General features: G+C 42.4%; 1 protein-coding gene across 1 annotated transcript in view; it reads left to right on the top strand.

Annotated features, from left to right (window-relative positions):
• Window positions 1-21,725, top strand: part of Bmper (BMP binding endothelial regulator) — a 222,515-nt gene that overhangs the window by 36,799 nt on the left and 163,991 nt on the right. The window contains exon 4 of the mRNA XM_042695043.1: window positions 19,346-19,428. Within this exon, the coding sequence (XP_042550977.1) occupies window positions 19,346-19,428 (83 nt within the window). The remainder of the gene's footprint in view (window positions 1-19,345; window positions 19,429-21,725) is intronic.

The following is a 21,725-nucleotide window of genomic DNA, read 5'->3' as shown; positions in this document are numbered from 1 at the left end:
TAAACTCATTACACATCTCACCAAGTAGAAGTTAAAAAAGAATTGGTATTTGCTAATGTCGTTCACATTAAAGTCATTACTATTTGGCATATTTAGTTTTATATTTTTCCCATGCAACATATTTGCATGACTGATATCTTACTGCTTATATTGTACTATTTTATTTTATTTTCTTCAGTTTGAGATCAGGGCACCATATCTCCATTTATTTGGGTGTATTGCTCTTAAAAGCTACAGAAGTTAAGTTGTGAGAAAGCTCAAGCATTTCTTAGGCATTTTAAGCATCTTGGTTCTACCGTTGGCTTTAGCCATGGTAAAGATAAAGACAAGAAGCTGGAGCCAAAGACCTTGAATGATAAAAAGAACAGAGACTAAAAGAGAGCTCAAGATGCACATGGAGTATTCCATAGATCTTGGAAGATAACTTGGAGGTTAGGCTAGCTTTGATTTCCCAAGGAGATCTGGTCAACCTCTTCACACTCTTTAGTGCCCTCTGTCTACACAGGGAAATACAACAATTGGTCGTTAGTGTGTGGTAGAAATTCCAAGCCTGAAGTGGCAGCTGGATTTTAACAATGTCCTCCAACAAGCTTCTATACACTCCTATGCACTCCTATTATACTCTCATGCACTCCTATACATGTCTATACACTCCTATACGCTTTATATGTACTTCTCTATATGCCTGTGAAATCCTATACCCTCCTTATGCATTTGTATATGCTGCTATGAACATCTAGACGCTCATATGCACATCCTGTACACCCCTATGCACTTCTGTCTACTCCTGTGCTCTCCTACATACTCCTATGCACTACTTCCTTTTCTTCTTTAATGAGAATGATTCAGAGATGAAACCTGTTATTACAGAAGTTTGTTGATAGACTTTAGTTTAGAATCAAGTGCTGTCTAGGCAACATTGTCTCAGGGCAGACAAATTTTATCAGATTAAATTATTTAGGATATATAACCCATACGTAAAATACAATATGCAGTGGATTTTTACTAGCAGAGAAATAGACCAGCTAACCTGGTAACTGCTGAGTAGATGGACTGAAGCCTTCTGCACAGAGGCTCTGTCCAATGTGGCTTGGAAAGCTGTTCCCCAGACAGAATCTCAGGCCCTTTGCCTGCCCTGGAGGACACAGGAAGGTGTGGATCCCTCAGACTTTCTGGAGGTAGAAGGTTATCAGAAAGGCTAGGGGAGAGTCTTCTTGTCCTCAGTGGGCAAAGAAGTGATAGTCTTGTTAACAAGATGGAGCAATAGACCGGGCTTGCTGGTGGAGTGACCCTCAGGCATCTGGTCCTGGTTTTTGTCACTTGTTTAAGTGCAGTGGACCATGGGTCAGTCGCCAGGATCATTCTCTGCTTCAGGATAAAAGCAGGCAGTGTTCAGAGGTGCTTCCTTACTACTCTGTAGTTTGAGAGACCCCTATCCCTGCTCCCTTTGGTTTAGTGCCTTTCCAAGGTCACAGAGCTCCTGACAGATGGAGACAGATGAGGCGGTGCCCAGGTTTACAGGTACAAATGCTGTATCAGAAGCTCCGGGCCTGGGTCCCTGAGTCCACATGTTCAAGCCTCCACTGAGACCCTAAGACTGCCTGAGACTGGAGATGCTTTGCCCCCAGACGAAGGGAGGGCAGGAAGAGGGGGTCGGCTTCTTGATGGAGAAATGAGACCCTCTGCTTTGTGAGGCTGTCATCTGCCCAGTCAGCATGCCCCCAGGGTGGGAAATCAATTTGTGCTTTGTAGCCTAAAGCCCGGGGCTTTTCTCTGACCATTTGCTCTCTTCCTGTTCTGTAAAGTTCACATGGTTAGAATGATGACATAAGAAAGAAAGCCAGACAGCCCATAATGGCCAAGAAAATCAAAGTCAGATGTTGACATGCTGATGAATGTCTATCAGAAGTCTTTTTCAGCTGTTTTATTGTGGGGAACACATGGAAGCAGGCGTACTTGAACCCCCCAAATTGGTCAACTATTTCCCATTTGTGTTGGGACAATGTTTTCCTTTCTAACTTCTCTCACATCCCCTTTCCTTTTCTTAGTATAATTGTATTTAATTTTAGCTTTGATTAGATGACTACTGCGTTAATACATTATCCTACTAAAATACTGGAGCAGGAAAGGGGGGAAAAAGTCCTTTTTGACCATAAAAAAAAATAAAACCCACTCTACTAAGAAATAGCAACTGTTATCATTTAATTGTGTCTTTCCTAACCCTTTTGTACCTTATTACATATATATGTAATTTTTCATGTATGTTTTCATTTGTACAGAAGTGGAAGAAGACAGTACTATTCTTTCATAGTTTGCTTTTGAAAAAATCTCAACAACAATATCACGGAGGAATTTCATGTTGTTTGAAACTGCTGTAGCATTAAATAAATGTTTAGGTTTTTGGTTTTGCCAGGCTTCAGGGAGCCAACTTGCCAAGTCCAGGGTCTGTTCCAGAAGGACAGAGGCCTGGGGGCTGGGGGGAGGGCTGGGAGCAGGGCTCCTCTGTGATGGATATTTGCAACGGGGTCTGTAGAAGATGGATGTGTCCTTGGGGTGCTTGTAAGCCCTTTATCCTTAGAGGATGGGGTGAGGAGGGAGAGTTAGTGATATACATACTCGCTGTCTTTTCCTTAAAAATTTGCCATCACCTATCCTCAGGCTCATCCATCCGGGCCACTCCCACATTCTCATTTGGCCCCCTACTTCTCCTTGCTTCCCCCGCACCATGTTAGGTGGGAGAAATGCTCTGAGCTCCTCTTGAATGTCTCCCTGAGGGTCTTTACTGAGGGTCAGTGCTGCCCACTGCTGGCTTGAAGCCCAGCCAGAGAGAGGCTAGTGAGTTCAGACCTGCGTGCTGCTTTTCACAGACTCCGGTATGGTGTTGCAGTGCTGTGGCCACAGGCTGAAGCTAGAAGCCGAAAGGAGTGTTTTCCCCACTGTGCCTGAGAATCCTCGTTCAGTGACAGATGCCACATCACACTTATATGCAACATACTCTGCATTTGGAGCTTTTTCTTTTCTTTTCTCTTCTTTTTTTGGTGGGTTGTAGGGCTTGAACTCTGGGCCTGGGTGCTGTCCCTGAGCTCTTCAGCTCAAGGCTAGCGCCCTACTACTTGAGCCACAGTGCCACTTCCCGCCTTTTTTGCTTATGTGGTGCTGAGGAATCAAACCCAGGGCTTCATGCATGCAAGGCAAGCGCATTACCACTGAGCCACCTTCCCAGCCCCCGTTTGAAACTTTTGAAAGGACTCAGAATAATTTTTTTTTTTAAAGTTTTTGGTGCAGTATTGGGGCTTGAACTCAGCGCCTGGGTGCTGTCCCTTAGTTTTTTTTGTTTTTGTTTCTTTTTCCATTCAGGGCTGGTACTCTTGTGCCACATTTATATGTCTGGTTGTTTTCTGGTTAATTGGAGGGAATAGTCTTACATGCTTTTCTCCTTGAGTTTGGCTTTGAACTATGGTCTTCAGATCTCAGCCTCCTGAGTAGCTAAGATTACAGGCATGAGCCATTGGCACTTGGCTTTTAGTTTTTTTGTTAGATACTTCCCCTAGGAGAAGTTGGACCAAAAGGGGGAAAATGATCTCCTCCTTCTCCCTGGGCCAGTCTCTCTGGCTCTTAAATTTGGACCATTGAGTTTCCTTGTATTATTCTGCTTCTCCCTCTATTTTATTATATATATATATATATATATATATATATATATATATATATTATATCCATCATGTATCCAGGCCTCTTCTGTAATTAAGGTGTGTAGTTTATCTAGAATTTTGTGGGCCCTCTTTTCATTCCATTAAGTAAAGATGGAAGTTCATATGTTCTTCCTGAGTCTTTAAGAGTCATTGTCATTGTTTGAAACCAGACTCTAGTCAGGAGCACAGTGCCTCCATGTTATGGCAGCAGAAAACTATGAATTTGTAGATGTAGATTACCTTCTGTGTTCCCCAAAGCATTGTTTGTACCTTCCATGTTCCCCAAAGCATTATGCCCGTACCTATTGGGTTCCCTGAAGCATTATGTTTGTACCTTGTGTGTTTCCTGAGCATTGCCTTGAGCCTCCAAAGACTTATCTCACTCCAGAACTATGAACACTGAACACCAACCACACCATGAGTATCTGAATTTGCATGGATGCCCTATGGGTTGTGAGGTGTGAGCTTTATCCCATGAGTTTTCTTCATGGAACCAACAGTTTTCCCAAATGGCTGGATGCTGGTTTGATGGTTTATGTGTATTCACTTTGTCCTCACAATTGTGTGCTAATTACTACCATGGTGATTTTATATAGGAGGAAACTAAGAGCCAGGGAAGTAAAACCATTCAGTGTCAGGAGATCAAGAAAATCAAGAGAGGACGTTCTTGTCTCCAAAGAGCTTGCTGTATTTGGAGACTCAGTGACTAGTGAAGAAGGTGTCTAAGGCTCGGTGCCATGGTGGGCAGGATGAGAGGAAAGGGACTGGTCTGGAAAGGGAAGTGTGCCTGTAGGTTTTCCAGAAGAGGCAACACAGTCTTTGTGGATAGGTAAGAGGTAGTTGCATCCACACAGGATTGAGCTGGGAAAAGCTACCAGGTGAAAGTCATGGTTCAGACAGAGGCACAAAACAGTTCTTAGACATTGCCCATTGTCCCCAGAGCACCTGTGGAATGTGATAAACTACCAAGTCCTAAGCTTTCCTGCAGCTGCACTGACTTAATACAGTGTATTAGGTTCTTGTTTGCTTGGTGATTATTTGGGGCAGGGGAAAGGGGGTCAGCTAATAAAGTAACACAACCCTATCCTGACTTACCTTTCTATTTATCTTCCTCTGCTGCTACCAAAGAGGAAGTGATAGAGTGAAGCTACTCAAGGACAGAAAGATGGCTACTTGCATTTTTAGAAAGGATGTGTGTGTCTCTGTGTGTGTGTCTGTGTGTCTGTGTCTGTGTCTGTATCTGCATGTGCTTTAATCAGATTGCTCATAGGTTCCATTTATTCGTTAACTCATCAAGTAGTTACTGACTCACGGGCCAGGTGTTCATGGGACAGTGCTATTCACCAAATTATTCTCATGTGAAGCCAGAATGTTCTCTAAAGCAAAAACATAAGTAAATGACAACTACGTCTTCTCAGGCAAGTCTTCCAGGGAACTTTTGAGGTTATTCTTATGCTAATAATGGTCATAAAGTTTTATCCAAATGGCCTAATAACTGGGCAAAAGATTAATCTAATTTGAAAAACTCAGTATTGTTTGACGAAAACAAATGAGGTCATGGGGAGTCAGGCAGAGGGCTTTGGCAGCCTTTCTGTGTTTATTTGGACTGGAAATCATTCTTTAATTTGGGGTTCCTTCATGAACAATAATGCGTCTGTTATGCGACTCCATGTTTGCTGTTAGTGGCTCACAAATGCAGAAGGTGTGTTTCAAGATTTATCAGTCAAATTCCATCTTCTTCGTTAGTGTGAAGTATTAATTGTCTACAATACTTTGATGAAAGATAGCAAACACACTTTCCTTTGTCAAACACTTTCTCGCCCCACAGACGTCTATTGTCTTTCATTCTGCTTCTTTGGGCTTTGTCTCAGTTCACCATGGACTGTGATTCTGTGGATCTTAATAGTTTTAACCTTTTTTTTTTTTTTTGACTTTTGTTTATTTTTGATAGTATTGAGGTTTGAACTCAGGGTCTCAGGCTTGCTAGGCTGGTACTCTACCATTTGAGCCATGCCTCCAGCCCTTTTGGCTTTGTTTGTCAGGTAAGGTCTTATATTTCTGCTTAGGGCTAGCTTTGGACAGTGGTCATCATACTAGGAGGCCTAGGTAGCTGGGATTATAAATGCTTGCACCCGTACACTGCTTTGACTTTTTACCTAAGCTAGTCTCCCAACTGAGAGCCTCCTAATCTCTGCTTCTCAAGTAGATGAGATTACAGGTATGAACCCCCACATTCAGCCATGGTTTTAACTTTTATATTTGGTTTAAAAAATATCTATAATATCTTACATAAAAGGGAACAGAAGAGGGAGGAAGATCACTTTTGCACACTTATTTCCAAAATCAGGCCAATCATCTGAGCTTCTGATAAAGTAAGTTTGCCTGTGGAGTTTTAAGGGAAGTTCCCCATCCATAAAGACCAATTCCTGACCAGAGTTAGAGAGGAGGATGGGTAAGGACAGTAGGTTGAGCGCTGTTAATTAGAGGCTGCCATTCATTGAGGACCAGATCGGGAATAGGTATCTTATCTCAGTGCTGCTTTGGGAATGACCTAGAAGATGGCTGTGCTGTTCAGAATATTGCTTTGTGGTTGTTTTGGAGACAGCCCACCGCTTACATATAGAAGAAAAAGTATTTTACACATCTTGTGTGAGAACAATCATACTGCATTGATGGAGTAAATGATCCTATTGTTTTAACAAGATGGAAAGTTGGAGTCAGCCACGTGTCTATCTGGTTGTTTGCTTTTAACCAGGCTTCCTTTGCCAATTATAGCCATGCACCAAAGAGCACTCTTCCCTCACCTGCTTTTCCTCATTTGGATCTGGACACAACTGCTGGCAAAGTATGAGCAAACTGGGAGTCCTGTTGTTTGCCTTGTGCTTTGAATCCCAGCGGAGGGGGAGCCTGCTTTTATGTCAGTGGTCTGTCAGTCAGTCCTTCAGGCTGTAGTGTGAATCAGTGGTCTGTTCATCTGTCATTCAGGTTGTAGTGTGCGTCAGTGGTCTGTCAGTCAGTCCTTCAGGCTGTAGTGTGAATGAGATGGGAGAGCCAGCCACAGTCTTGGGTTTTATAGATGTTACTGTCGGAGGTATGGGGCAGATAGTATTATTGAGTTGCGGATGGGGAAAATGGAGAGACTTAACAATGTCTGAGAGGTTGAGGGGATGGAGATTTTGAATGTCAACATTCTTCTTCCCAAGAGTCATGGTTCCTGGGAAATAGGGAAGGAGGAGCTACCAGAGTCACCAGGAGTCTGGAGATGAGGTAGACAGGGATGCCTGTGTGAGTTTGTCCTGTGTGAGTTTTGCCTGAGTGAGTTTGTCCTGTGTGTTTGTCTGTGAGTTTGTCCTGTGTGAATTTTGTCTGTGTAAGTTTGTCCTATGTGAGTCTGTCCTGTGTATGTTTTGCCTGTATAAGTTTGTCCTGTGTGAGTTTGTCCTGTGTATGTTTTGTCTGTGTAAGTTTGTCTTGTGTGAATTTTGTCTGTGTGAGTTTGTCCTGTGTGGTTGTGTCCTGGATGAGTTTGGCTTGTGTGAGTTTTATCTCTTCAGTCTTTGACTCTTGCTCTTTAGTAGTATGGATGCATCAACAATTTCCAAGGAAGCTGGTGTGCCAGAGCCTTGTGGAGGTGACCGACACCAACATATGATTGAGAGGCAGTGTCATTTCCTTACTAATTGTCATGTTTCAGGGACATGTTTTGGGAACATGTTTTATTATTACAGAAGCATGCAAATGAGATAATTTACAGGAGCTTTGGGAGTATTTACATGTCTGGTTTCATATATTTAAAATTTTCAAATGAGATCTTGCTATGTTGCCAGGCTGTCTTTGAATTGGTGGTCTCAAGTGATTCTTCTCCTTTTAGCTCTGTAGTAACTGGAACTAGAGGCCCACAACACCATATTAGGCTTAAACCGTTTTCATAGAAGTTCCACTAACTGTGAGGGCTAGCCTTTCTACATTGTGTGAATGTGTGTGAATGTGGGGTATGTGTGTGTGTGTGAGAGAGAGAGACAAAGGAGAGGGAGAGAGAGGGAGAGAGCCCATCAACACAGACACCATTCTCCACTAGTTTTCCTCCTCTCTGCTTTACTGCTGACTCTACTCTGTCACTCAAAGCATCTTGGGAAAATGTATGTCTCCCCCACTAAAGAGCTACTTAATTCCAGCACTGTTGTCTTCACCATGACTTAGAGCTCACCAGGAGTATGGATGTGCTTCTTAATGACAGTCTCAGATTCAGGAAGGCCTGAGTCTACCTTTAACCTATGTAGTACAACTACTTTTAGCTACTCAGCTCCAGAAATTTGAGTGGAGATTGCAAAAACATTTCAAAAGAGGAACAAAACAAACCCCTAAACAACAAGGATTTCTCCCCTCCACACCCCCCATTTTCCCTAACTGAAAAAATATGTATGAGATGTAATTCATAGATTGCCTACCCATAATGTAAACCAGGCTATTTTGGCATTTAAGTAAAAATGACCCTACTTATTTAAAAGGATCTTGTTAACATTAAAAATCATACTTTATACAAAAATCTGCTCTTGTTGTTAAACTGGTAAGGAAACTTAAAACAGAGATCAGCTTTCCCTGTCAAATTTGTCTCAACCTATTTTCTCAGGGGTTTTGTTTTTCAGATGTTGTGGGATTTTGGAAGGCCATTTAAGTGGGGGAGTTTGTGGTTGCCTTTAAGTTAGGAGATGAGATTTCTGAAGCTTGCCGCTGGCTTTGGGTGCATTGCTTTTCACTTTTCTAAAGTTGGCCAACTTGAGAATGTTCTTCACCATGTCAGAGAAGGATGGTGGTTTCGGTCTCTGAATATTCTATGCAAAAAGCCAGGTGTTTTCTCCAGTGGCGATTAGTCTGCCACCACTGTCTCCTACTGCTGATACCAGATGATTGCTTTTTCTCTTGATGCATAACTGGTTATGGCAAACTTACTTCCTTTGAACAGTATTCATTATCACAGTTTGCAGAGGGTGTGCAGCTTCTCTGGGCTTGGGCAGTCTGGTATCGTCTAGGCCTGAGATCACATCTGAGGACCAGAGTCCTTTTCTGAGTTCACAGGGTGGTCAGCAGAACTCAATTTCTTGTAACTCTCTGATGTATTTCTTCTTCAGTACTGGCAGGAGAGTGTTTCTCTCAATTATACACCCATTTTTCAGTATCTTGTAGTAGCAGGTCAGGCCCACTTAGGATCAACTCAGGTAACTCAAAACTGATTAAAGACTTTCCCCTATGTAATCTCCTCCTCCTCCTCCTCCTCCTTCTCCTCCCTTCCTTCCTTCCTTCCTTCTCCTTTTCCTCTTTCTTTTCCTCCTTCTCCTTATCTCAGGGATGACATCCAACACAACTGCAGGTTTTGTCCATACTCCAGGGAGGATTGCATAGGTGTATACATGAGGGTTCGAAACTCTTGGAGGACGATCTTAGAATTCTACCCACCAGACTGAGAATAGCTCCTGGATTCATGCTAGTAGAAACATCTGGAGAGAATGGTTCTTAGAGCTAGAAGGCAGCTTACAGCAAATACTCACCCTTCGCTCCTCCCTCTCCCCCTCTTCATTGGTGGTCCCACACTGACAAGGAATGGCTCTGCTCAGCCATCCCACCTGTATTTCCCAGCATGCCTCCTGGTAGGAGACTTTTTTTTTTTTAATGGGGGGGGGGTGGTTCCTGCATTGAGCTGATATTTTAACAGGACGGATATGATGATGGAGATGACCAAAGTCCGTTGGTATGTTCATGAACTTGAGTGCCTCCTTCCTCACTGAGAGTTTTCTTCATGCCAGAGCTAGCTCATTATGCTTCCAGAAGTGTGGTGGTTAAAGGCTGGAGATGTTTATCTGTCGACATGCTCAGGCACCAGCTGGTTTGATGCTGAGCTCAGGAACAACTTGTGTCATGCCCTGGAACCTCTGTCTGCACCTTCTCTGAACCTGCCCTTGGAGTTTTCTGCCCTGTTGGATTGTGGGGTTGGTGGCCTGGCCACCTTGATGAAGCTGTGAATGAAGAAGCAAAAACAGCCTCTAGAGGCAAGGCCACCCTAAGGTGCTACATGCAAAAGGCAGGGTAATTGTTTTGCATTTTTAGGCATCTAGACAAGGCCCTCTGTGCCTGGTGGCCTGCAGATTGTAGAATGGTCACAAAGATTCTCAGTTATTTGAAGAATGAAACGTAAAAGGAACAGGACTTGGAAGCAGATGTGGAATCAACTTCTGACTGTCACTTTAGTTACATGACCTGGGCCATGCTTCTTTTTACTTTGGGTTAATGCAGGATCTGGACTTAGACATGAGTCCCAAAGTTCCCTGCCTCAGATTGCCAGAACTGCTTGTTAAATATCCAGATGACCTAGCTCTGCCTCAGACCAAGCGAATCACAGTCGCCGTGAGTGGTAAACAATATACAACATAAAATGGACTATTTTAGCCATTTGAAGGGCATAGGTCAATGGTATTAAGTCCATTTATGCCCAGTGCTGCTGTATGACCCCTGTCATTTGGCAACAGCTGAGGTCTGAGAACCATGGTTTGAAGGCAGCTCAAGTATGTAAAACCACTAGACTTTTATTTCAGTAGCCAGCAGAAAGCCAGAAGTGGAGACTCAAGTGGTAGAGCACCATCCGTGAGTAGACGAAATAGTGTATTTAGATTGATGTAGATCCATTAGCATGGTTTATTTCAAACACTTTTTTTTAAAAAAACCATTCTCCTGTTGAATCTAGGCACCCTTCCTCCAGCCCCTGGTCACTTTGTTCCACTTCCTGTTTCTTGGATGTCTTTTCTAGATACCCTGTATAACTGGAGTCATACAGTATCTGGCCTTTTGTGTCTGGCTTATTTGACTTCACAGCATCTTCAGAGTAGCACGCATCATAGTGTCATTCCTGTCTGTTGCATGAATATGCTACATCTAGTTTATCTTTTCCTCAGCTGGTGACTTTCCCATGGCTTCCACCAGACATGTTCTGAATGAGTTCTCCAAGAAGTTTGATGTTCTGTAGGCTTAGTGACTACTGGAGAGCATGTTCTCCTCGTTAAATCATGTGCTATGTATTTTATTTTATTTTAACGTTTACTTGTGGTGTTGGAACTGAGAGCCTCACATTCTCTCTACTGGCCTTTTTTACTCAAGGCTGGCACTCTACCACTTGAATCATTCCTCCAGTCCAATGTTTTGTAAATAGCAGGTTTAGAAGAGGGCTGGAGGTAGTGTTATTATTGAACAGACATCATGATTATTAATCTTAGGTTTTAAAATTTTATTATTATTATCATTATTAAGTAATCATACGAAGGAGTTACAATTCCACAAGTCAAGTAATGAGTGCATTACATCTGGGTCCGTGTTGCCCCTTCCTTCCTTCTTCCCCATTTCCCCCTGCCATGCCTACACTCAAGTTAGAGTTGATTTTTTTATATAATGTACATCAAATAGAATGACTACATTCCTTATGTATTCTTGTCTAGGGATAAACAGCAGGATTTTTGGTGTAACAGCTGGGCTTTAGCCAGATATTCATGGCCTTTGTTAAGAGCTTTTCTAGAGCTAATGTATCTAATGTGAAAATAAAGACAGGTTGACTATCCCTTATCCAGAATGCTTAGGACTCCAAATCTTTCAGATTTTGGATTTTTTTATTTTCAGGTTTTAGAATGTTTACATAGATGTGAGACAATTCAGGGATGGACCTAAGTCTAAAGAGTTGCCCATAGCTTAACACACAATCTGAAGGTAATTTTACACCATCTTTACAATGATTTTGTGCATGATACAGAGTTACATGAGGTGGAATTTTCCACTCGTCCTGTTAGTGCTCAGCAAGTTTCTGATTTGGAATCCGTAGAGTCTGGGTGTCCTGCCTGTATTTCTATGCAGACAAATACTGTTGACTACAATGGGAACATTGGGTCTCAGAAATCGGAACATATAAAACCAGTGTGTTTTTCCTCTGAAAGAACTGGCTGTTAAACTAACAGCATGCCCCGGGCAGCTTGCCAGGTGTTTGGTTGCTTTTCTTCATTTTCCCAAGTGTCCTGTGGTGGGAGAGGTGCCTGGATGATGTGTGGATCAATCAATAAATACAACTGAAAAAGATAAGCCTTCATTGACAAGCTTAAATCCTGAGGTTGATAGTCGCTCCCTACACTCTAGCTTGGATGAGGAGTCAGCTCTGCAAGCTGGGATTTCTCTCTCCTCCCTCTCCAGGGTGAGGGAGTGAGTCAGAAGCTGCTGTTATTGCCAGATGTTTGCTAGGCTCCTCGAAGGCTGTGGGCCACGGGTTAAAGTCATTACCAGTTTTGTGGCCATGTTAGGGTGGGTGGCTTCTTCTTTTTAATACCTTGTGTTTCAAATGTTTATGGTGATTGCCTAATTTCACAGCAGGAGGTGGGGGTGGGCGCAGAAGACAAGGCAGATGTGCTTGGCTGTTTAGCCACAATTCTGAAATCATCTCAAGCAGGTGAGGCTTGGCTTCAACAACACAGAGCCCGGTTAAGGAAGGGGCAGATAGGAGGAAACTGACTGGTTGTGGGAATCTGCATTTTTACAGGGCCCAAGGATGACCCTTGCCCTTGGCTATTCCTTGATAACAGCTCCCCTATTGAAGATTGAACTTGGCAGACACAGCCAGGCTCATTCTGTACTGGAAGAGGCTCTGGGAGATATATGGACTAAACTTGATATCCCTGGATAAATAAATCTTGTTGTTGTTGTTGTTGTTTTGGTAGCATTAGGAGTTACACTCAGGGTCTTATGCTTGCTAAGCAGGTACTCTATCTTTTGAACCTCACCTCCAGCCCCTTTTGCCTTTGTTACGTTTTTCTTTCCTTTGCTTTCTTTTAAAAACTAGCTCACATTAGTTATTTGGAGGGGGATTTCATTGTTACATTTCCACCCTTTCTTTGTTGTTATTATTATTTTTGGGGGAGGCAGTATGGGAATTTGAATGTAGAACCTTGAATTTGCTCAGCTTGCTTTCTTGGCTGGTGCTCTACCACCTGAGCTACTTACTCCTCCATATGTGATCTCTGCTAGTTTAATTGGAGATAAGAGTCTTGTAGTATCTTTTACTCGGGCTGGCTTTCAACAATGATCCTCTGACCACTGCTTCCTGAGTAATTGAGATTACCTGAGCCACCATGCCAAGCCTTCAAAAGACTATTTTATTGAAAAGAAGCCCATTTTATTTGTGACTCATAGAATCTATTATCTTATCAGTGCTAGATATTGAATTATTATGGTAATTTGAAGTTATGGTACTGGAGGTCCAGACTTCATTGTTTTATATTTGCCAGCAAGCACAAGGATCAGAAGTACAATTCGGCTATCTCTGTGCTGCTGGAGTGCTATTTCTGTGTGTTTGGGATTTTATTCCTACAACCTTGAAAAAGTTAAGTAAAATAGATTTCTACCATTTCTTATCCTATTGTAAATTATCTCACTTTGATCTTACGTTGAATTCCTAGTTGGAAGAAAGAACACAAGGTCTATGAAAAGAATGTTGAAGTGAGGGGCACACACTCAGTAGTCTTTAAGAACTCACTTCATGAGTCTGATTTCTTCTCCTGGGATTGAGGAAATGGTCTGACTATAAAATTCCCATTACCCCAAATAAGCGAAATTGCCTGCAGGATTCATGGTGGGTCCAGCCTTGAAGAGCAATAAAAAGCCTATGTTAAATGAACTCTTAAGGACACGATTTAAGCCCTCAAATGGCTAGTCAGACTTTACGTTTATCCCCTCTGATTATAATTCCAGATGCTTTGGGAGAACGGTGTGTGAAAAGTGGTTCATTAAAAAAAAAATTGCATTGGCTTGGGGTAATTTGGGGCTTATTGACCAAGTCCAGGGTGTGGGGCTGCCTTGTCTGGGGACCAGGAAATGGCAAAGAATGGTAGACCTGTCTGCTCTTACCCTGTGTCCCATTCCTTGAGCTGACTTCAGAGACCTCAAGTTGGGTTTCCATTTAAATACATATAACTGAATGCTTATCAATTTTTTTTAAAGGAGTAAAACAAGAACCAACAAGTAGTTTGGAGAACCAAATTTGATTTGAGGAAAAAAAAGGCATCTACTGAAAATGAATTCATGTAATCCCTTCAGGAGAGCTTTGCTTCCCCAGAGGAACTTAAGAGCGTCAGGAGACCCAGAGAATTTCATCCTCCTCCTGTTCTAGTTCTGTGGCTTGCCGGAAGTGCTATAATTGGCACTTGCTGTTTATTACCAGTAAATTTTATTAAGTGCCTGCAGTATACAGCATACTGGGAGAGGCCTGGAAATCTGCATTGTACTTGGCAAAAGATCCCATAGATAGAACCCAGCTGTGGGAGTTTCAAGAATGGCTTCCCAGGTGTTATGACCTTGAGCTGAGTCTTGAAGCTCGAACAGGGTGAGAGCTTTGATGACCTGGTATTCCTGGGGAGGTGAACATGGAAGAGGAAAATGGGTGAAGGGGAAGCATGTGAAAATTCACAGGAAGGAGACCTAGCTCTGTTTGGGGATTTGTGAATTCTCTCAACTGCAGATTGCATATATTTGAAAACTAATTACACTTCCACTGAACATGTACAGACTTGTCATTGTTTCCTAAACAACATTGCATAGGAACTAGTTGCATGGTGTTCACATGGTGTTAGGTATCGTAAGCTAGAGATAATGATGTACAGTAGAAGAGAGGATGTGAGTAGGTTATAGGCAGATGATGCACAATTTGATGGGAGGGCCTGAGCACTCACAGATTTGTCTTTGATGTTGCTGGAATCAATTCATTGTAGATGCCAGGATGAAATGTATATGCCAACAAGCCTTTTTTTCCTCCTTCCTTCCTTCCTTCCTTCCTTCCTTCCTTCCTTCCTTCCTTCCTTCCTTCCTTCCTTCCTTCCTTCCTTCCTCCCTCCCTCCCTCCCTCCCTCCCTTCTTTCTTTCTTTCTTTCTTTCTTTCTTTCTTTCTTTCTTTCTTTCTTTCTTTCTTTCTTTCTTTCTTTCTTTCTTTCTTTCTCTCTCTCTCTCTCTCTCTCTCTCTCTCTCTTTCTTTCTTTCTTTCTTTCTTTCTTTCTTTCTTTCTCCCTCCTTCCCTCCCTCCCTCCCTCCCTCCCTTCTTTCTTTCTTTCTCTCTCTCTTTCTCTCTTTCTCTCTGTTGTGGGGCCTGAACTCTGGGCCTGGGTGCTGCCCCTCAGCTCTTCAGCTCAAGGCTAGCACTCTACCACTTGAGCCACAGCACCACTTCCTGGGTTTTCTGCTTATGTGGTATTGAGGAATCAAACCCAGGGCCTCATGCATGCAAGGCAAGCACTCTACCACTGAGCCACCTTTTCCAGACCTGCCAACAAGCCTTTTAGGTTTAACCACCAGTGGTTTTCAGTCAAGTTATATATGAGCTTTCCTCTTCTACTTCCTGTTTCTGGAGACTGATCCAGTTAGTCGGGTGGAGAAGGGTTGGGAGATATGAGTAGAGTCTGTACCTCACCCACCAATCAAGTGTGCACATGATGTCGTAACGTCTAGATGTGATAGAGTACATGGGTGGCTGGGGAAGAGGGCGGCTTGGAAAAGATACCTCTCCCCTGGTATCAGAACCAGGAAAACAGTGGTTTGGTCTGGTGAGAAATAGCCAGCCCCTTACTGGAGGCTACAGTGGAGAGGACAGAGCAGTGCTTGGAAGGGATGGTGTGAAGAGGGGAAGAAGGAAAGTGTGGCAACATCCCTCAGAGATGTCTGTAAAACAGAGACTGAGCATCCTTCAATTGGGCACTGGGAAGGGGCAAGTCCTTGGGGCTTTGCTGAGCCACCCGGTAGAAGGCAGATATCCTAAGGTGAGGCCCTGGAACATGAATTTGGAAGCATTGTGAGGTGAACCTGGGCAGGGCTGGAGGCCTAAGAGTGAGAGGAAAGGACTGAGGTGGGTGTGGTGGGCACTGGGAAGCTTTGAGCATCCGAGATTAAGCACACAGCCATGGTTAGACCTGGTTCTCCACGCTGGGACACATGTGAACATGAAAAGTGAGAGGATCTAGACTCGCAGGGTGGATCCAGGCTGAGTAAAGGTTTGTCGGAAGGCCAAATGGCATTTTTTATGGTGTCGATGATTTTTAACAGTTGCTTTAACAACAGAATGTTGAAAATGTGTGGCCTTCTCTCTCCCTAGGGACCCTGTGGCCACTGAAAAGGTTGCAACTAATAAGGAAAATGAGTTTTATTGCTTAACTGTGGATTTAATTAATTTGTGTTCTCTTTCCTTTGCGACATGCTTTCTGAGCTAACTGGTTGACTAGGCAGAGTTCTTTAAAGAGGATGTGTGGTTAAAAAAAATAGAAAAAAGAAAAAGGCAGCTATGAACCTCCTTCCCACTCAGAAACATTTAATATTAGAAGAGCCAAAATACATTCAGAAGGAAAGTGTAACTAGTTTAAGGTCTTTCCGTATTATTTTAGGTGTCAAGAAGAATTACTGAGTTCTGTGTGATGGTTTAAATTAGGATTTTCCAACCCTGGCACTGTTGAATTTTGGGGCTGGTGAATTATTTTTTTATTTTATTTTTTTTTTAGGAACTGGGGTTTTGAACATGAGGCTTCCTGCTAGCAAGGCAAAAGCTCTGATGCTTGAACTATGGTTCTGGCCCTTGTTGCTTTGGTTATTTTTGAGAGTGTTAAGAAAACAAGAAGTCTTTTATTTCTGTCAGTGATTCTCTTTATGTGAGTCTCACACAGTTCAAGTTATTGTCTTACATTAAGATAGTAAGTTTAGCTTAGAACATGACCCCTAAAAGCAGTGGAATCCTTCCCTCCTCTCCTCTCTCATTCCCTCCCTCCTTTCCTCTTTACCTTCTCCCCTCCCTCCCTCCCTCCCTCCCTCTCTCCCTCCCTTCTTTCTTCTCTACTTCCCTCCTTCTTTTCTTCCCTCACTCCTTCCTGAGGCTTGAACTCAGGGCCTGCACACTGTTACTGAGTTCTTGTGCTCAAGGCGAGTGCTCTACCACTTGAGCTACAGCTCCACTTCTGGCTTTTTTTTTTTTTTTTAAGTCAGAGATGAGTCTCCTGGTCTTTTCCTGCCTGGGCTGGCTTTGAACCACCATTCTCAAATCTTAGCCTTCTGAATAACTAGGATTACAGGCAGGAGCTACTGATGCCAGGATGGAACTATCCTTTCTTTAATGATCTTATAGTTCAATAATCCCTTGCATAAGAAATCTAGCACTTGGTATGCTGAGGCACCCAGAACTGTCTGGTTCACGGGCCGGCAAGTGAAGAATGAAAAGGTGTGGCATTTGCTACAGAGCTTTGCACATCTGTTTCAAATTCCACACCGTGGTTCAGATTCACCCATCCTTTGAGGGAAGCTAGGACGTGTGCTCAGGTGTGGCAGATTGACAGGTAAGCAATGAAGCCCTTCGTTATCTGACTGTGGTCAGAGTTTCAATAATATTGTCCAGATTGTGGGGGTGGGAGAGGGGGGGGTGTTCCTGTACCGATAAAATAAGCTTCCTCCTATTAGCTATGGGATAACCCGACCTGCCCTGGAGTCCTGTGCCTATGACCTGACCCTGCTTAGGAACTGTGTGTGTCCTGGCCTGTACTTCTCTCATGATCTATATACATTTTGTGCTATACTTTATGCTCTCGAGTACACAAGGAAATATCTTTGCCTGGCCTATTAACAGCAACAAAAATTATCCTTTAGGTTTTTTTTTTTGTAAAGATGATGAAAATATGTAATGTATTTGGAAATTCCACTGGCAGTGTTGGCAGGTGTCCCGTATTTACCTAGACCTACCATAGGCTGGATTTGGTTCTCTGATTCCTTGCCTCCATTGCTCAGAACAAGTTATTTATTATCCGAGTGAGTCTGTCTGTGTTAGTGGGCCAGACATGTACCTGATGCTGATTTTAAGTGCGTTTGTTCAATAAGATTTATGCTAGCCTGAATTGTTTCATGTGGATTGCCATTGTTGGAGATTTACTGTTTTCTTCCTTGGTTTGGCAGAAGGTTTTGTAGTGTGCCAAAGGTTTCTGTGGATGAACAGTCTATCTCTGTAACACTTCAAGCAAAGGAAATTAAAAAAATATATAGTGAAGGGATTTTCCTGATGTCTTTCCAATCAGCGGTGTACTTTGGTAATTTGATTTGTAGGAACTAGAGAGGGGTGTTATTGAACTCTTCTCACTCATTCATCATTCTTCAAGAATTCAGATCATGGCTCTGAGTTTCTGAAAACATCTGTTGAAAATTTCCTAAGTCCTTTATTGTTTTGCTGATGTGATGTGTTTTGTGAAGTTTTCTCGTTTTTGTTTTTGCTTTTTTTAAACCAGAGTGGTATCCAAAAGAACTCAGGGGAAAAGGTGAGTCTTTTCTCTGTACCTGGAACAAGAGAAACTGAAATATGTTGATGTAGATTAGCTAGTCAGAATTCCATCAGTACTGTAAAGAGGAAGACATGGTGCTTCTTCCAAATCTCATGGTGGTCTCTGAGCGGTGGTCTCCTAAGAAGGCAGTCAGTACTAGAGGCACTCTCTGAGTGAATCTGCATATGGAGGGTTTTGTTCACACTTGAACCAGGATGGAATGAATGATGCTCTTTCCCTGATACTTTTTTTCTTTTTTTTTGCTCTTTACTCAGGAACATAAGCTAACTGACTTATTTTCTCTTTGATTTTGGTCAATGACTTGAAATGCGTGGATCCATTCATTGGTAGTTTTAGGTTTGTTTAATCAGATTTATGACCTCAATAAGACTTTTGTTTAAAAAATTTACCTTTACCTAAAAGTCAACTGAAAGTGAAATAGGAAATCAAAGCTTTTAGAAGTGAGAGGCGGATCTTGGAAGGTTTTATTTGGTGAAGAAAGTAGCTCTTCAAGAATCTTGGATGAGCCAGGGGTGCTTCCCAATTGCTTGGCAGGCAGAGGTCTAGAAGAGTTGGTTTGAAGCCTGCCCAGGTAAAAAGTTAGCAAGATCTCTTGTCAACAAATCAGCTGGGCATGGGGGGCATGTGTCTTAATCCCAACTACATAGGAGACATAGATGGCAGGATTGTAGTCTCAGGCTGGCTAAGGTAAAAACCAAGACCCTATTTGAAAAATAGCCTAAAGCAAGAAGGGCTTGAGGTGTGGCTTATGGAGCAGAGCACTTGCCTAGGAAACAAGGCCCTGAGTTGAACCCTTCAGTACTGCAACAGGGTGGGGTATGTTTCTTAGATGGGTATAGAATTTTGTAATCACCTCTTGTAATTTAATTTTCTGCCTTAATTTCCCACCATGTTTTACAGTTCCTTCTTGATCTTGAGCAATGTTGGGTTGGTTTGGTTTCACACAAGATCTCTTTTCATGGTGGTGTTTTTAGCTTGCAAGCTTCCTCCTACTTGATTAAGCATAAATAAAATCATGATAGTATTTATTTTGGCTAAGAGTGTTCATTAATTTATGGTTTGCCCTTGGAAAATCGACTGCATGAAGTTCATGGACTCAGTTGTCAAAGAAATGCTGTCAGGGAATGCCAAATGGATGCTTAGAAGACTTGGTGTGTTTTGGGGGAAATAGCCAAGGAGCACTCTTGGCTTAGGGGATATCATACTTTCTTTTGCTCCCCAGAGAAAGGAAGTCCACATTCATTCTTGGCTTTTCTTCTCTTCTCTGCTTTCCCTGTATAGGTTGCACCTACAGAGGAAATGTCTATAACAGCTCCTTCACGTGGCAGAGTCCAGACGAGCCCTGTGTCTTACGCCAGTGCCAGGTAAAGTCAGAGTCTTTTACTCTCTAGCAAAAATGTCTTTTTTTTAAAAAAAAATAGAACTCTTTGCAGCTACCACCTTTAGCCAACACAGAAAGAGAGCTCCCCTCTCCACAAAAGAGGCTGAAAAAAAAAACCAAAAGAAGCAAGTGAAAAAGCAGCTGTGTCCTTGTGCATATTTATTATGATATTCACCATAATAAGACAGGTACAGGAGAGGCACCAAATGGAACCTGTTTCCAGAAGCACACAGCAGAATGGTTTCCTGTTGTTAAGTTGTGTCTGCAAAACCTCCAGGAAGATGCCTATGTCCTTGGGGAAAACCCATGTTTTCCTGTGAAATCATCTTTGAGCGGAACATGCATTCCTGTTAGTAGAAAAGAGGTATTGTTAGATGGGGTGTTTTCTTCTTTGATTTAAAAATGTGTTGCCAACCTGGAAACTATATTAAGACAAAACAATCAATACACTATCATCTCAGTGATTTCCCCTTCACATTTTGAAGAACCATGAGTTTAGCCACTAAGGCTGAGTTTTGCTGAATTAAAAAAACAAAGTAGTAGTGCTACCAGGCTCTAATCCCTACAGTATTAAAGCTAGCAAGATTAACAGCCAGGGAAAATGAAGAACCTTAAACTTCTACCTCATTGCTATGGAACTACTCCATGAAAAAATAAAATGCTCGTCCTACTTTAATATAACTAAGAAAAGATTCTGAATATAAGTTGGCATCCAATGGCTCATGCTTATAACCTAACTACTCAGGAGGCAGGTATTTGAGGACCATAGTTCAAAGCCAGCCCAGACAGATAAATCCAAGAGACTCTTATCTTCAATTAACCAGTCAAAATCCAGAAGTGGAGGTATGACTCAAGTGGTAGAGCACCACCCTGGAGTGAAAAAGCCAGGGGAGAGTGCAAGGCCCTGAGTTCAACACCATTATACAAGCATACACACACACACACACACATTTCTGTGACATGATGCTGTCAAATCATTTTATTCCACACTCCATTCCTTCACTGCAGGGGGTGCATGCGCATTTAAAGGAGATGGAAAGATAATATAATAGAAGATAGGTCTCTCAGTCTCATCATATCTCAAGCATATTGACATTTAGTTCATTAAAATATGAATTGTTGTCAGTTTCTCATTATATGTCTCCAGTAAGCTTGATGCTCATGTATAAGACCTTTAATTATTATTCTTTTAATTATGTAGCTTCCTAGTGCAGTAAGTTCTTTGTGAAAAGAAGCAATAGGTAAAACAGACACACACAAAAACACTTCATTAGATCAGTAGATATTTGTTGAATTTTTGCTCTTGATTATAAAAATGCCAGCCTCATGGTGTAAAGAAACAAGAGTGATTGTTATTCATTCTTTTTTTTTTTTTTTAAATTTCTGCTGCTACTGGGGCTTGAACTCAGTCTCACACTCTCCTCCCTCCTTTTTTCTTGTTCAAGGGTGTGGCTTTGAGCAACACCTCTACCTCCAAGCGTGATGGGTTTTCATATCAAAATGTGTAGTAGCCTGCCTCCACCCTGTCTGTGGATCTGTGACATTTCTAATCTGGTAGGGGGGCAATGGAAATGTTAAATAAAATACACATATGTTCTGTGCAATGAATTAAGTATCTGTACATAGCTGTCTGTCAGAGGTGTTTGTCCTCAAGTTGCTTGAGCTAGAGCAAAGTTTTGCTGTGTTTGGATGAAGACATCATTTAAATTAAATGCAGCTACCAGATGGGAGGGATTATTCTGTTGCCTGAAGAACAAATTAAATTGTTATTTGTTCTTAGGACCAAAACTCTCATTGCCTGTCCTATTTTGGTGGCTGGCCCAGAGAGGACTGAGGTAGGAGTCCTCAGTTATTACAGGAAGTCAGAAAATGCTTGGAATCACACACAGAAGGAGGATGTTATCTACCAAAGACGAACTTGGCCTCTCGAGTTTCTTCCTTTTCTGAACCAGTGCTCAAGTCCCTGTGGCGAGTACGGTGCTATTTTATCAATAAGCAGAAGATCAACCCTCTGGGAAGGTTACAGAAAGCTAGCACTTCCTGTTCCTCCCTGTCCACAGGCTCTTGCCTAGTGTTCCCATCTCTAGGAGACAGATGGGGGAGTTGACTGTTGGCTGCACCTTCAGGCATTTCTGGTGCCTCTGAAGACACAATCATCCTCTTTCTCTGCAGCCTCTTCTCAGGGCACAGTGTCAATGTCAATGTCAATGACAACAGTGTAGAACACAAGTGGGCACTGCCACTCATGCAACTGATTACCCAAGCTCCCCACCTCACTTT

Source organism: Dipodomys spectabilis, unplaced genomic scaffold, assembly GCF_019054845.1.
Source record: "Dipodomys spectabilis isolate Male_0828 unplaced genomic scaffold, ASM1905484v1 ptg000178l, whole genome shotgun sequence".
Taxonomy (NCBI): domain Eukaryota; kingdom Metazoa; phylum Chordata; class Mammalia; order Rodentia; family Heteromyidae; genus Dipodomys; species Dipodomys spectabilis.
This window is presented reverse-complemented; position numbering and strand designations above follow the sequence as displayed.